The 16,085-nt window shown below is 51.5% G+C and overlaps 1 protein-coding gene across 2 annotated transcripts; it reads right to left on the bottom strand.

Annotated features, from left to right (window-relative positions):
- Nucleotides 1–43: 43 nt before the first annotated feature.
- On the bottom strand, nucleotides 44–12,117 carry TMEM119 (transmembrane protein 119). 2 transcript variants are annotated; one of them, XM_025198640.1, is made up of 3 exons: nucleotides 11,935–12,117; nucleotides 10,752–11,204; nucleotides 44–2,414 (listed from the first exon to the last, which is right to left on the bottom strand). In XM_025198640.1, the coding sequence occupies exon 3, from the start codon at nucleotides 2,387–2,389 to the stop codon at nucleotides 1,481–1,483; it is 909 nt and encodes a 302-aa protein (XP_025054425.1). In that variant the 5' UTR covers nucleotides 2,390–2,414; nucleotides 10,752–11,204; nucleotides 11,935–12,117; the 3' UTR covers nucleotides 44–1,480. The 2 variants fall into 2 exon arrangements, with proteins under 2 accessions (XP_025054425.1, XP_006015216.1); XM_006015154.3 differs by having other exon boundaries at nucleotides 10,752–11,942.
- Between the last annotated feature and the right edge of the window lie 3,968 nt (nucleotides 12,118–16,085).

Here is a 16,085-nt window from a genome sequence, read left to right as displayed (position 1 = left end):
ATAATATATTATATTTGCATAGAAAGACATAACAAGTTATATTTGCATAGAAAAAAAATCTTTATTTATAACTGAGGGATAAGAAGAAAACAACACTGCAATTTTAGGGGGTGGGTTGTTTGTCTTAAGACATCATTGGAATTTTGGCATAAAAATTCGAAGGATAACTCTTTTTTTCCCTCTCCATTTAATTCCTTTCCTTCCTCCCTTCTTTAGCTAGTACCTCCTGGCAAGGGGGGTTTCTTTAGCTTTACTTTATCAACAGAGACCCTGAGTAAAATATATTTCTGCGAGTCATCTTCATGGAACAGGTAAACAGTGGCTATAATACAGAATGCTCTTTCTAATCTATAATTATTATTACTGTACACTGCAACAAAATATAGAGGCCAAAGGAAATGATTATAACAAAAGTGTCAATTGTATATATCTGCAAAGAGTTGCATGTTCCCTCTTATAGTGCTTTGACAATCAGAATGTATGGAAAAAAAATCAAAGAAGGTCATAAATATTGATCAAGCCTTTACAATGACAGACAAAAAGTCTGAGGTTATGTTTTAAAACAAGACTCTTCACCATTTGGTGGCCTTACATGGTCCAGCTGCCCAGCATATAATAAAACATCCCCTGCTTTCCAGGTTTGCCTGGAAAATTGTGTTGCAGATACCCATCAAGCACCACTGTGCACAGAGAAGTTCTTTCCCAGCCAAAAGTCCTCCATCTAATAACAACAACTTTAATGCTTGCTAGAGGGCAAGTCACATCTTACTTCAAACAGACCCGATCATCCCAGAAAATGGCCTGGATATTCTTTGGGAAATGGTGGCAACCATTGATCCTCCTGGATCGTGGTGTATGCATGAGGGCCCCCCAGACTTTCAATGCATATGCCTGGGCAGGAATTTTTGGAGGAGTGGAGGCGTCTTTGGGAACTATAATTAAGCCTAATAAATAAAGGCTGCAAAATTCCCCCACAGAGTTCCAAATTCTCAGATGCTTGCACAGCTTTTAGCATTGGGTTTTCTTGAATAGATGGGCAAGGAAACCCACAATGCAAGCACATGCTAGGATGTAACATGTAAATGGCAGGTCTTGCTAAATATCACTGAAGGCCACTATTAGAACTATTCCATTCTGCATTTGAAATAAGGAGTGCGGACCCCAGAGTTTGGCCAAACCTCTTCCCTCACCACCACCAAGGGACTTACTGTAAGTGCACGCTATTAAGTTATTATGCAGGAGTTGAAGAGCCTGTCAAGGTAAGACACAGTGTACTAAATCTACTAGGTTTTGATATTACAGTTGGGCAGAACACCCTGTGGCCCAAGAGCCTCATCTATTTTGCCTGCTTAATACAAAACAACACAGGCTGTCGTCCGTGTAAGAGATCTCTGATTCAACGCTATCAAACAGCGCCCGTTTGTTCCTGCAGCACGTATCAGGAACAAAGGTCTGCTGCTCTAGGGCTCAAGTTCCTCCATTAGACACCCGAGGCGCAGGTGTCGGGGGCTGCCGGGTCTTGCTGCTCCTGCTCAGTGGTCTGCGCAACGGACTCGGCAGCCGCCCCAGGGCAGTCATCTTTGGGCTCCTCGGGTGAGGACGTGGCAGGCTCCTGAGCAGGCTGGCCTTCCTCAGCAGATGGTGGCTCTTCTTCCCTGGCCTTGGTTTCTGCTGTGCAGCTGGGGACTGGCGTCTCCTTCCCACTTTCGGTTTTCTCCAGAGTGGCCTCTGGTTCTTTGGAAATGCACTCGGCATCCTCTTTGTCGTCCTCCACTTTGGCTCCTTCCTCCTTGTCTTTGGGCGGCTTGTCCTCCATTTTCATCCCGTCTCCGTTGGCCAGAGAGGCTTTGGCTGGGGACTTGAGATTCTGGGCAGCAGCTAAAATGTCAGCCTGCAGCTGCTTGGAAGAATCCACTGGCTCCTCAGAGTGGGCATCGGAGGCCTTCTCGGGGACTTCACTGAAGGCTTTGGCACCACCCGCTTTGTCATTCTGATCCACGTACTTCTTCTTTGGAAAAGAAGAGGGGTAGTACGCCGAGGCCTTGTGTTTCTGCCTGACTATGGCAGCTGCACATAAAATGAAGAGCAGCACAAAAACCAAGGACCCCACCACAATAATCAGCAGCATGTATTCTTTCACAAAGTCCATGATCCCTGTGACGATGTCATTCGACTGCGAGGTGCTGTTGACAGAGGTCACCGCAATCCCATTGGCCGTGGGGCTCACGCCCAAAGTCACACTGGGCGAGGAGGACATGGCAAAGACCTCCTCATTGTCCCCGCTGCCTGCATTGTCATTCATCACCGTTGTCTGCAAGGGCGTTGACCGCGTGGTGCAAAGGGGCACCAGTAGGAGCAGAAGCCCGCAGAGGGTCACTGGGTTGGCCATGTCCCTACAGGGTGCGCCTGGGACTCTGGAAAGGAAATGATACAAGTTAGTGTCCTGCCCGGGACAAAGCGTGGGTGCAGATGGGAGCTGGCTGTGCAAAGGATGAGGCACACATGGAGGACAGAGTTTGTCCTCATGGGTGACTTAGCCACCCATTTCCTTGAGGGTGGAGGGTCAGGTCAGGGAAGTTGTCTGTTATAGCAGGTTTCACCCCAGCTCTCATTGACACCCTGAATAAGAGCTAAAAATGACCCCAAATCTATTTAACAGGCCCGTCTTATAGGTGCTCAGGTTCACCTGCCTAAGCTGTGTGTAAACCAGTGTTTCTAGCAGTTCGGGGGCTTAGTGATAAAGGTCAATAACTGTTGACCTTTATCACTTTGCATGAACAAAATCCACAGTTGGAGCGGCGTAACAGGAAAGCAACGCAAATTAAAACATCTCTGAGTAGCGTTAGTTTAAGGCACTAAATGGACTTTAAAGTGGCGAGAAATCCCAAACACAAATGCAGGTGTCTCCACATAAATGGGAAATTTTGTTTCGTCTACACTCACCTGTTACAATGCTAAGCGGGCCTCCCAAAAAGAAACTGTGGCTGTAGTCTAATTTCAGAGACTTCCTGTGGCAATTTTTTGAAGAAAAACCAAGCCCAAACCCTCCAAAAAACCAAAGGGGCATAGAAATTAATCCTGTGTGACCGACCCCATGAAGTGGCTGCTTGCTTGTAGAGAGGAACAGGGCTCATGCCCCATGCTGGGCTCAACGTATAATGTGACCCTCGCCCTGAAGTTGGTCTCTGGTGCTCTCAGACTAAACAGCACAGCAGAAGTGAGATCTCTGGCTGGACAGGTAAAGGAGCTCACAAGTGGTAAGTGCTTCACACGTCTGCCAGAGTTCATGGAAAATGTCTGGGCAGCAGCTGCTCCCTCTGGACCTGACTTTCCTCCTACCTGGTCAGATGCCAGCTTTTTCAGCTTCCCTTCCCCAGCCCACAGCTCCTGCCTGCTCATCTTTTGGAGGGGATGAGGCCACTGCTGATGGTCCCAGACGTCTTCCTCTGGCCCTAGGTCCCAGCACGGCTAGCTGCATATCAAACCTCTACTTATTCATGCTGAATAGCTGTTCCCCACCACTTGCCCAGCCCCTGGGAAATCTCGTGTGATGAGGGCAAACAACCAGCATAATAGAAACTCAGCAGTGCGTCGCGCACAGGACACCTGCCTCTCGGTGAGAACCAATTCTGCAACCACCTGCCGGTCACCAGGGGGTGGTAGCAGGGTGGAGGCAGCCTCCTGAATGCGAGGAGGAGAAAAAAGGCTGGTGACTGACTCCCTCTTGCCAAAACTTGTGTGTCCTCAGCAGGAGGGTGGCCGTGTCACAGGCACCGGTGAGAAACCCAAGGGACGAGGAATGTCAAGACCACACACAGATGGACCCACACAGCCACATCCACAGGCTCCAAACCCGAGCATATTTCATCCCCATCTTGCTTCTTTCTCTAACACATGGAAACTTGGCCGGATGCCTCCGGCTCTCCCTGGGCTTGCAAAGAGGAGTGCACGCTGGCCTTTCAGACCGCACACCCTGTTACTTTGCATTTCCCCAGCAAGTGTCACCTTTCCCCACTGCATGCCCTAGAGACACCAGGAAGCCCATGGGGCACTTTGGATGGAGATTTTCCCAGGCTCTCCAACACTGTCCCTTAGGTCCTGTAACCAGACAGACCTCTGCTAGAAGACCAAGTCCCCAGCCACCAGGGGGGTCGAACAGCTTGAGCAATGGCGGGCTGCAGGAGTACCAGACGCAACGTGTCAGGCTCCCTTGACAAGGGCTGGGAGCAAAGAGTTTTCACTCCAAGCTTCTTTTACTTAGTGAATTACTGTCTTGGTATTTAACGAGGGATCCGCCAGCGATGGGAACGGCTTTACGACTTGCAGGGTAATGTTGTGCAGCTGTCCATCGCGACCGTGTCACATGTTGTAGCAGCTGGAAAGCCATTTCTGCTGGAAACCTGACTTGGCAGGGAATCACTTCAAGCACCAATGGCCCCTGTGTCTCACAACAGCAGTGGGCACTGGCAAACTATAGCACACACACGTGCACATGCACATGCACAGACAAGTAATTCCCTCATCTAGGTATATTCCCTCACTGGCAAACCCTGCTTAAGAGGGTCAAGAGACCTTCAGGCCCCCCTGGGCTAATGCATGGTGTTCGACTTACTGCTCTGGCCCTGTAGCCTGTCCTATGCTGCTCCTCAACCCAGTCAGCTGCTCACTTGGAATATTTGCAATGAAATGCATCTTCAGCTATCTGCTACAGCCCTGCACAAACTCTATGTCCCACTGAAAACTAGAAAGATAGAGTTCACTTGGTGCTTGGATGCCCCGCAGGCTTGGAGCATGGATGAATGCCATCATAGCATCTGATTCTCCTGCCATTTACTTTCCAGGAGTAACCCACCCTACCACATAAGAAAGCCCACAGCTCTCAGAGCAAAGGGCTGTTCAGTGTGACTCAGGGTAGCAAAAGCAGAAAGGAATCTCACAAAGGAAGGCAGGACCGTTTTCAGCTAATGAATATAAAGACTATTATTCAGCTAATGAATATAAGGACTATTACAGTCTATTAACTATTGCATGGGTTATGGGGATTCAGTACCAATAGAGTGAAGAAAGAAATTCGTCAGATGTTTCCACTAAAGAGACATTTTTAAACAGTAAAACCACTAGTGATCCTATAAACACAGTGGGAGAGATACGTTAGGGGTAGTGAAATGCAGACAGAACGTCAGACAGAATCAGGGTTATTTATACAGGTTTGCTAGCAGGCTTTTGAGAGGAAGGAGGCACGTGTCACATAGTCCAAACAGGCACAGCAGTGACCCGACAACCCCTCTTAAAAAATGGAAGGATGCCACTTTGGACGTGTGCTTTCCGAATGCACAACAGTGGTCCGATTCTTTTAGGCACCGAATGATTTGCTGTGTTTCGCTCCTTCAACACCATGCAAACCAAACCCGGACTTTGCTTGAGGTTTTATGATCATAAAGCAGCGCCGTAAAGTGCATATTTCCATTTGTGTTGTACTGACAGACTTTAAAAATAGATGGAAAACAGATGAATGGCTCTTGCTTTTGCTTTTTTTTTTTTTGCACTGCAATGCTGGGTTGGACGTGCCGAGCGCTGAGATTCTGGCACAAGTAAAATTAGTTTGGCTGATTAATAAATTCCTGAAAATTGAGGTTTACGATGGAAACTTTGACACAGACTGAACTCCAGAAGGGCAAGCTTCCAACTCTGGGGACGCATCACATCATTTGCTAGCAGTTAGAGCCACGTGCCTAACCACACCAATGGTTTAAACATTCTCTCCTTTAAGCCTTGTTAAAAGCCGATGCCCCTAATGATTTCACCCGGCTCCCCTCTGAATGCTAGTGCTTCTGATCAGCTCCAGACCGGCCTCTTCCTGCCCGCATTTATATTATTTGCATCAACTGCCTTAATGGCTTCTTCGAGTCCTGGCTTCTCCCGCGAGAGTGTCATCAAGGAAAGCAATTAGTGCCAGTTGTCACAGTGGTTTGTGTTACTTGGAGACCTCTCTCCTTGGTCTTGCTTCAAAACTGCCCACATGCTGCCTGCCCACACCTACCGGGCCTGCCTACCTTGAAGCAAGTGTGCTGATCTCAATAATAGGAACGGCTCCCTGACTTGAGACCACTAAGCAAATGAAGTGAGCCACTCGCGTCTTCCGCCTATTCCATCATTCATAGCCTCCTGCACAGGTTTGGGATGAAGAACACGTTTCGGCTCCATGTCTACGAGAAGCAGGGATGCGAGTGCAAAGAAGTCATCTTTTGAAGCACTTGCTAAGAAGCTGCTGGAGGGGCATCGTGCCTGCAATATGAGAGCCTGGGGCTGTCCAGGTTTTGCAGTGTGACTCACACCGGGCTCAGAAAGAGAGAGAAGAGCAACAAAAGGAAACACGATGTGAAAACACAGCCGTCATATTAAGCAGCACATGAAGGCTCTTCGTTGCAAGATGGACAAACAGATGCCATGAGCTTCAGGCAACTTGGTGATATAAGAGGAGTCACAGATGAGTACACCTCCTGGGCCAAAACCCCAGGCCACAAGAAACAGAACAACCCAGAGTATAACTGGAGGGTGGAGGAATGAAAGGAAAATAGGAATCGCCTCCCAGTTGAAAATCTGTCCAAATGCTCCTGGTACAACAGTTCGGGATTCCCTGCTAGATGGCAATGTAAGTCTGGGGTGTCATTTTACTGGACTTCACAACAGAATAGCTCAGACTGCAGCTATGCCGGGCTGGAGTCTTTGCCAGAGTCATGCAGACATTGGCAGTGAGGATGCACACAGGTTCCTCTCACCACTCCCACCTGTGCCTTGGCCTCTTCTCAACTTGCAGGATTTGCAGGGCACAACAGCAGGACTCTTGGACCCTGGTGACTGTCCAGTGCTCCAGGACACTGGTGCCTGAGAGCGATGGAGAGAGATCTGCAGACCCATCTCCACCAATGCAGTGACCAAGAGCTTCACAGTGACCAGCACTTCAGAGGGCCCAGACTGGCACCCAGTGGGACACAGGGAAAGACAACCTCTTAGTTCCCATGACTTACACAATGAACAAGACATCGCGGGGCAGGCTGCACTGAAAACAACTTGTCGTCATGACTGCTTACATATGTAGACCCAGCCATGGCCATGGGACCAGCTGCCTATGACCTGTTGTCTTGGCCCTGGGTGGTTTAACAAGGGGAGCTACCAGACCACCTGGTACCTGCAGAGAAAAAGTGTGAACTCAAAACCAAATGCCATTCTAGACAACCTTTGGCTGCTCCTTGTACAGTTTATGGCCCCCATTGGGTGCCAAGGGGTAGAGTAAAGCAATGGTCAAATCTGTTCTCTGCTTTGTGGCCGACTCACTGCACTGTAGGATGTCTGCACTAAACCAGCAGGACGGGCTGGATGGGTTCAGGTTATTCATAAGGAGGAACGATTCAGTTCTGGCCTGGCTGGATACCAAGTGTCATGACTGTCTGCTGGCCATTGGGAAAAGTTGTGTGGAGGAGAGAGGAAGGGAGACAAGCTTGTGTCTGTGTTTTGCAGCCTGGTGCTGCTGCATTGTATCATTACTGTTTGCCGGTTCCCTGTTCCCTCCTCATGTGCCCGGCAAGTTTGCATGGAAATATCTAGCATGGCAGACTGCACCTTGGCTCCTTTTTTAGTTTTTTGCAGTATTCATGTGCCCCAGGCAACAGGCTTTAATCTTTAGCAGGAAAAAGACCCAGGGCACCACATGTATGTTCTCACATGCCTGGCAGCACGGGCTGCAAGACACTAGAGAGACAAGAGGGGCATGGGTTGGACTGGCATGGGCATCTCAAGCTGCCTTCAGGGAAACCACAGTGAAGAGGGTGGTTTCTGACAGGGTGAGGACACTTTAGTCTTGATCTCCCTTCTCCTCTCATCTGAAGAGTGCCCAAGGCACCCTCAAGTGTGAGTCTGCTCCCAGACAGCCCAGCACTCCCATGGTCCAGTCATCCCTACTCTCCTTGAGCAATTTCTCCAGTGTCTTTCCTCAGGTGTCAGTGACCCTGAGGGGTGGGGGATGTGAGGAGAAGAAAGAAACTCAGCCCCTGAGATCATCTTTTTGGCCCAGATTAAGGGGTCTAAGGGTTAGAGGGCTTGGCCTGGGTGAAATTCCCCTGTCCTGACTCAGATGCTTCATGTGACCCTGAGCAAGCTGCTCCATCTCTATGCCATCATCAGCAATCCCTCAGTTTGAGGCTGATTTCTACCATAGTTTAGATTATGGTTGTATGGGATGGTTTGGGTAGGGCTGATCCTGCCAAAGGCAGGGGGCTGGACTAGATGGGCTCATGTACACACCACGACTTTTGCCCTTTCATGAACTGCAACTGCGTGTCTGTTTGCACAAGTGGGATTTCCCAACACTTTAAAAGTCTTTCTTGTGCATTAAACTAAAACTTCTTGGATGTAGTTTAGTTTGGCTCTGGAGGTCCCTTCCAGCCCCACTTCTCTATGACATGGCTCACTGATGGACCTTGGGGTGACTTAAGAGTCCCATCCTTGAGCCACAGACCTGTCCGCAGAAGTTGCTGGTCTCATTCTGTGCATAGCCCAGCCCCTGAGCTCCAAAATGGAAAGATCAGCACCTCCTTACATGTCAGATGTGGAGGGTGGGGAAGGGATTTACAAAGAGAAGGGCATGACAGATGACATTGGAAGGTGTCATGTCACTTGCTGTGGGCTAGTCCCTTCCCTACCAAGACCCTGAGCAGGATGTGACACAGGGAAAGCTCACCCCTTGGGGCTTATCCAGATGCACGTCTGGGTGGCAAACGCACCCTCGGCCTTGCATTCCTCCCCTGGCCTGCGAGGGGCCCTCACAACTCAGCTCCAGCTGCATTTCAGTCGCATCTCCTTCCCCTCTCCCCAGAGAGTCATTTTAACCAAATTTTGCTGATTTTAAAGGAGGAAATTACAATTAAAACAAATGAAGCTACCCAGAAGTAAAACCATCATTTTCCTAACTCTGTCGCCACTGGAAATCTGGTTTCCATTATAACACAGGAAAAAAAAAAAAGTCTCCAGCCTCCCCCATGCGGGGAGTTCACTTCTTGACAAAGAGGCTTTGCAGGGAGAAGATAGGGAAGGCAGGGCAGGCTGGCGCGGTTACCCTCATATGTATTTGATGTAAAGCTCAAGCTGCACAATTTGGATTGAGGTCCAAATTTTCCAGGCATCCCCAGACGCTAAGAGCCAGGGTTTCAGTTTGGGGCTCAGAGTTTGTATCAGCTTCCAGAGTAACTCACTGCTCTCATGGGCTCATGACTCCATATTACTTTGATTGCCATGATTTATTTTCCAAATCCTGTGTTTTGCAACTCGAAGCTGGTGGGGCTTGGTCAACCCATCCCACCCTCTTCTCTCCCCACTTCCTCCACCCTTGCTTTACAAGGGATCCGTGCACCCCTGGAGTGCATAGGACATGGGAGAAGCAGGAGACTGGAGGAGATTGGGGAGATCATAAATAATGCAGCATTGTAAGAGGCTGAAAAAAATGTATCTCGTTAAAGACCTAGCAGCCAGCTCGTGTTGGAACGATAAAATCAGACATCCCTCAGACTCTGGAGGGCTTTGCATCTGCCGCTTTTCTCCCTGGTTGGCCCCATTTCCACGGGCCAGAGATATGCTGCTCTGTAAATCCTAGGGCAGATTTCTGCAAGACCTCATTCAGACAAAGCTCCTGCCAGCTTCCCCAGGCGTCTGGAGCCCAAGAGCCCCTCTCCGCTGAAGCCGCCTGGAAGCCTGGTGCCGTGGCCAGAAGAGTGCACAAGGACAGCGGGATGTCAGCCCTTCTGGGCGGCCAGGCTTTAAGGCAAACTCAAGCTACAAAGGCAGCTGTGGTCTGTTGCAGCCACTGAATGCCCCTCATCTCCTCCCGCCACCTTTAAACCAGCATCAGAGTCCAACCGGTTAACGCAGTACAGCAGGAGGTCATGGGGAAGCTGTCAATATTCCCCCTCTTTTCCTCCCATGCCTGCACTCAAAACACTCCACTGTTGCCCCCTTCCGTCGTACCCCTCCGCGCCTGTGCCACTCTCCAGCCACCGCAGAGGGCCCAGGGCAGACAGGCTGCACTCCCCAGACCCCGGGGGCAATTCCCCCTCAGCTTTCCTCCAGTACCAGCACAAGGTACACTCATTTCTCTCTAATCACTCAGGACAACCATGAACACCTCCTCCCTAGTGCCTAAACACATCCCCCGCAAACCTCCCCATACCCCAAAACTTCTCCCCTAGCACATCAAGCAAAAGCATCCTTAAGCTCCCTCTCCCTCGCTCCCCCACACACGGCCCTTGCCCTGGAGAAGTGCAATCAGTTCATCCCAGCAGGACGCCCCTGAACTTCTCCTCCTACGGGCTGAGATCTCCAATGCCTTTTTGGCTCTCACCATTATTCCCCAAGCCAAATTCTTTCTGTGGGTGCAAGGGACCCGACCCCAAGAGAAGTCAGCCACGCTACCCGTGTGCTGCTGTAGGAGCACGCTGCACAGCGCTCAAACACCCACCTGGAAGCAAAGCCCTGGAGGGAACAGATGTGCGTGTCGGGGGGGAGGGTGGTCCCAATAAATAAAATCCAGAGGGACACAAAGAAGGGGGCTGTGCTGGAGGTAAAGGAGCAGCAAGGAGTTTTAAAAAGAAGCCAGGAGGTATTTGGGGAAGGAAGGGAGGGCGGCTGAACTGCATTTCTGATTTCAAAGAAATATAAAAGACATGAAGCATTCGTTCCTGGGCTGGGGGGCATGGACTTACCAGCTGGGGGCTAGGCAGACGTGTGCGTCTCCCAGCACCCTCCCGTCAGCGGGATCTGTGCGCAGGGCTTGCAGGACCGTAAGAAGGAGGAGGGGGGGAAGTTTAAAAGTTAGCTGTCCTGAGCTCCTTGGTCCTTGCCCAGTTTCTTCTGTCTCCTTGGGACTGTCTGCGCGAGCCCAGCCTCCTCCTCCTCCGCCTCCCGCTCTGCAGCCTTGAGCTCACTGGCTATGATTGCTGCTGACCAACTTGTTTTCATTAGGGCTGGTTTCGTGTGGGAATGGCGGAGGGAGGGGAGTGGGGGCCGGGAGACCCCCAGTGCCTCCCCCCACCCCTTCCTGCAAGCAGCTCCCTCCAAGCTTGGGAAGTTCCTGGGCTTTCACTCCGACATCTGCAGAAGGGGAGGGTGGGAGCTGTTGTGGAGGGACCAGCAAGGAGCTTTGCTTTATTGCAGATCTGTCAAAGGCAAAAGCCCATCAAAGCGGCAGCCACAGACAAAAGCAATGGGGGGAAACTTTTTTGCCTTTAACTCCTTCCAGCAAATATATCTCTCCCTTAGTTCCCCTTCATTAACCACAACAATATCACAGGAATCAAATGCCTCTTAAAGGCACCACTTATCGAGCGGCTCTAAGAGCCCCCGGGAGTGGCGGTGGGGGCTGGGGGCTGGTTACAAAGGCTCTGCTACCTGCAGAGATGGAGTAAAGTAAAACTCAGGGCTCCACGCTCCTGGCTCTCCACGTGGCCTGGCAAAGCAGCAGCGGGAGGATGCAGAGTCTCCGAGGGAGGCTGAGCACGTTGTCTCCTGCCCCAGAGCCCAGCGCAGAGCTCCCCTCTGCCTCACCGCCGTGGGTGCCCTACGCCTATGCAGCAGGACAAAACGGGGGAGCTATCTGTGGGAGGGGAGACTCGCCCCCAAGCCTGCAGGAGTTCAAGGCCGTCGCACCCTCCGCTCCCTACAGGGCTGAGACCAGCGGCCTGGCCCAGCCAACACCTCTGGAGACCCTCCCAGAAACCTCGACCACCTGCCGACGCACCCCCCGGCACGGTAAAATGTAGGCAAAAACGCCCCTGCTCCATGGACGTGGCCCCTTCCAGCCTCAACGCTCCTTGAAGCAACCATTTCTTTGCGTCTCTCAGGCAGCTCCTTCCATCCCACCCCCCTCGCGCCCCAAGAGTTTCCCACCCTTCGCTGGCGAGAAGCCTCCACCCTCGGAGAGGCTTTGCCCCCTGGTAAGCAGGCAGACCCTACGCAGCTGTCTTCCCAGCCCAGGCAATGGCAGGGTAGATGCTGAGAGGTCCCAGCCCTCCCACGGTGCTTGGGGAAGTCCGTGGAAGTTTGCTGGCGTAGGCAGCTCAGGATCCGAGCCCTGCTCCATATGGGGTCCCTTCGGCTGCTTCAGCCGCAGAGAGCAAAGAGGAGCCAAGCATCTGGCTTGAGGACACCCGAGGCTGGCTCTGATCCGAGCTTCCAAGAGGAAAGGTCGGCATTTGCCCTGCTGAGCCCTGTGCCACGGCCGACAGCCAGCTTGCGCTGTGTACGATTTCAGCACCGTTGGGCTTGCTGGCTGCTTGCAGAACGGGTTCGCTGCGAGCCCCTGACAGGGCGCAGCACAAAGTCCCTCCAGAGTGAGCTGGAAAATGTCACGAGAGCTGCTCGGCACCGCGAGGCAGCACACAAGCCCTGGCCTTGACCCTCATTGCTCCCAAAGTGCCCCCAGCAGAGTTGGGTTGGAGGGAGACATTGCATGGCATGGGGGGGAGCCTCCCTAAGCACCCGGCTTGCAACCAGCCCCAACGATCAGCCCAAATCAGTGGGGTGTGCACTAAAAAAGCAAAGGGGCCTTGACTTCTTCCATCCCCGCTCCTAGGAAAACTCCCTCTGATCCCGGTGCAACAGGGCTCCCAACACCTTTATTCCCAGAGGATGTTTCCCAAACGCCCCCGAGGAATGCACATGACACACCGCTCCCTGCTTCAGCTAAAGGCACAGACTGGAAAGGGAGGGGTGCCGAAATGGGGACTTGTGCGGCTTATCCTCTTCCCACCCAGTCAGTGGCAGAACCGATGTGGAGCAAGACCCGTATTCTGCTCCGTTTACACAGGGGAACATACTGAGCCCACCCGTGGCATCCTCCGGGGTGAGCTCATTCAAGTTCATTGCTACCAAGGTAATTGCTGGGATTCTTGGACTAACGACCCAACAGGCCACTATGAGGGCTGCAAACTCATGCACTTGCCCCATGTGCCTGTTGGTTTGGTCCCTGGCAAAGTGATATGTTTGCAAATGAAGAAAGCCCTTTATTCACTATAAATCGGGCTTGCCTCACTTTGATACATGAGCTTATTAGGGGAAACTGCCCGTTAGGTTTTTAACAGGCTGTTTTGTCCTCAGGAGTCCTTTGGACATAAGTCACTCAGCGCAGAAACGCACGTTCAGAAAGGCCAAACTACTAATGAGCCCATGAGGATATGAAGACTGCATGGCCCATGTGTGTCGCTTAGCCCGAGTCGCCTTAAACCCAGAGTCAAAGGGACAATTACAGCATCAGGCTAAGAAGCAGGACTGCTTGCTTTGGGTTTTAACGCGGGGCAAATTTACTCCCCAACAAGTCCACGGGTCTTTGCTATAAACAAGACAGTAATATAACAGCACGCCACATATTTCTCCCTGTCCCGGGCAATAAGATCAACTCCTTGAGACATGTTCTCTCCCTCCCAGGGTGACCTCATCCACTTAGCATTTTCGTTTTGAGCTTTTTCCCAGTGCTTTTGAAACAAGCCCCTAAAACACTGTTGATAAAACACAGAAACCTTCACCAACCCTGCGTGCATAACACTGGCTTGATTCCCCCTCGTTTCCGCTCCCCCCCAAGAAACCGAGTCCCGGTGCTTTCCGAGGGCGGCCGGGCTGTGAGAATGCCTCGCGACATGACGCACATGGCACGGCGAGGGCGACCGGGGATGGAAACACGAGAACTTTCACCCTCGACCTTCCCGCCGTTCCCCGCTCGCTTGGAATTTTTGCAGCTCGGTCTCCGGATCCCAGGGGAAGTCGAAGGAAAACCATCGGGTCTCGGGTTTCACCCACGTTGCCAAACAACATCAAATTCATTGTTTTCAGCAATAATTTGTCAATCTCGGGGTCATCCCGTTAGCGTGTCCAGCAAAACAATTTGCCGTGGCTGTTGAGAACGTCCCTCTAGATGCGACATCGCTGGGCCTTAACCGTACAGGAGAAGAGAGAAGGAGGAAGAACGAAACTCGAAAGAAAGCTGGAGAGGAAGAAGGTTGCCGCGGAGGGGTTTCTGAGCGGGCTTGGCAGGACACCAAAAATCACAAGGCCTCTGCTTCCAAAAATTTATTGTTAGGAATTTGCTCCTAGAGCCCCGTGGGACACAAGGGGGGAAACGGGCTGGCTTGGCTTCCTGGTAGCAGCCAAAAAAGTACAGTGAAGATGCCAGAGCTTTGCAAGAGCGTTAGGAACATCTAGGCGGCGTTGGGACGATTTTGGTCCATCCTGCATGGGCAGCAAAACTTGCAGCTACCATTCCTGAAAGCCCCCTGATCTATCCCTTGGAGAGGTGTTTTAATTGGGGAGCCTCAGGTCTCCCAAGTCTGGTTAGCCCATAAAAACCAACCCTGTTGTTGGGGTCAATCTGACCTACGACGCGTTCCAAGATGACGGAGCTGCTCTGGGCGAGGTGGACTTGTCAAGTTTCTTAAAGAAACCCAGGACTAGGAAACCCCAGAATTTAAGTAGCCTGGACCAAGGCCATCTCCCCAGGGGGTCCGTCTCCCTGCTAAGTGCAAGGGGCTGTGCTGCCTGCCATGGCAACCCGCAGCCCAGCGCCCGGGAATGCCATCGTTGCCATGGAAAATGCCAGCTGCCATCCCAGCCCCGCCGCCCTGTGATCGGGGATGAACAGCGACTCTGCTCCGAGGTGTCTGAGCACCACGCACCCTGGCTGGAAGCAGGGAGGAAGGAAAGGAAGGGCTTTGTATAGGGCCGGACACCTGGGTCCCGTTCCTGACTGCATCACGGAGCTGTTGGGTGCGTCTTTTCCCCTCCGTTTCCCCGTTGATAAAACTGGGATAAAATTTAATTACTGTTCTCACTTAGAGGACTCAATGGACATCCCCTTAAGTGCTTAGAGAAATGCTAGGTACCATCACGGAGCCATTTGGTCTGCTGATCTCCCTCTCTCCATTCAGGTCCTTCTGTTAACCTCACGTCGTGTCTGCGGCAGGCGACTCGGCAGCACCAGGTATACGTAGATCAGCAGGACACCGTGAAAATGTGCCGAGCACCTGCCCAATCGCATACTTGAAACCGTGTCCCCCGGCACACGAGTGGATTGCTTCCTCGGCTCGTTGCTGCCAGCCTGTCTACAGGGTCAGGGGAGGCAGAGGAAATGTATGAAATGCCATAGTGTCTTCCTCCCCACTAGTCTCTGAGACTGTTTATGGCCCATGGAGGGCACAAATTTCATTGCATTCAGCAGGGGAAGCCAAATGGAGTCCTGGGAAAGGCAGAATCATAGAAAATGAGGGCTGGAAGGGACCTCAGGAGGTCACACCTAGTCCATCCCTCTGCTCAAAATAGGACCATCCCCAACTAGATCATCTCAGCCAAAGCTTTTCTTGCCGGGTTTTGAAAACCTCCATCGATGGAGACTCCACCACCTCTCTGGGTCACCTGTTCCAGTGCTTCCCCTACCCTCCTAGTGAGAAAATCCTTCCTAATATCTAACCTCAACGTCCTTTGCTGCAACTGGAGAGCGTTGCTCCTTGTTCTGTCAAGACCTCCCGCAGCATCGCAGACTGGGCAGCAACTGGACCGATGGGACCTTAATTCTGGCAAAATCTGATCACAACTTCTCATTGCAAAATGCTAACGACTCGGGGGCTTCATATTCTCTGCCTCATTCTGCTCTCCTTGCGGGTTAATTCCATGGCCACTTTCTCCCAGCATAAACCCCAGCATTACTCCAGGGTAAAATTAGGACTTTCTCCTAGCATAAACCCTAGCGTTACTCCAGGGTAAAATTAGGACTTTCTCCCAGCAATCTCTGCCCAAAAAAGGCTCAGAACAAAGGGTTGGAAAGTCGTGACATTTGTTTAACTTGCAAGGAGCAGTTGAGACAATTGCAAAACCTCTTGGGTTCCTGGGGCTTTGATCAAATTAGCCAGGCACTAAATGAAATGGCCAGCTCTGGTGTTTTGAACTACATATCTAAAGGCTGTTTAGAAAGGGCTGTCACTCGAAGCTTGTAAAGCAAGCAAGGGGGCAGGCCTCTGTAGAAGGGGACTCTGGAGCCAAGCATTAGCCAGCAA

This window comes from Alligator sinensis, unplaced genomic scaffold (assembly GCF_000455745.1).
Source record: "Alligator sinensis unplaced genomic scaffold, ASM45574v1 scaffold628_2, whole genome shotgun sequence".
NCBI classification, from domain to species: Eukaryota; Metazoa; Chordata; order Crocodylia; family Alligatoridae; genus Alligator; species Alligator sinensis.
Note: the sequence above shows the minus strand (reverse complement) of the source record. Positions and strands in the feature narration are given on the sequence as shown.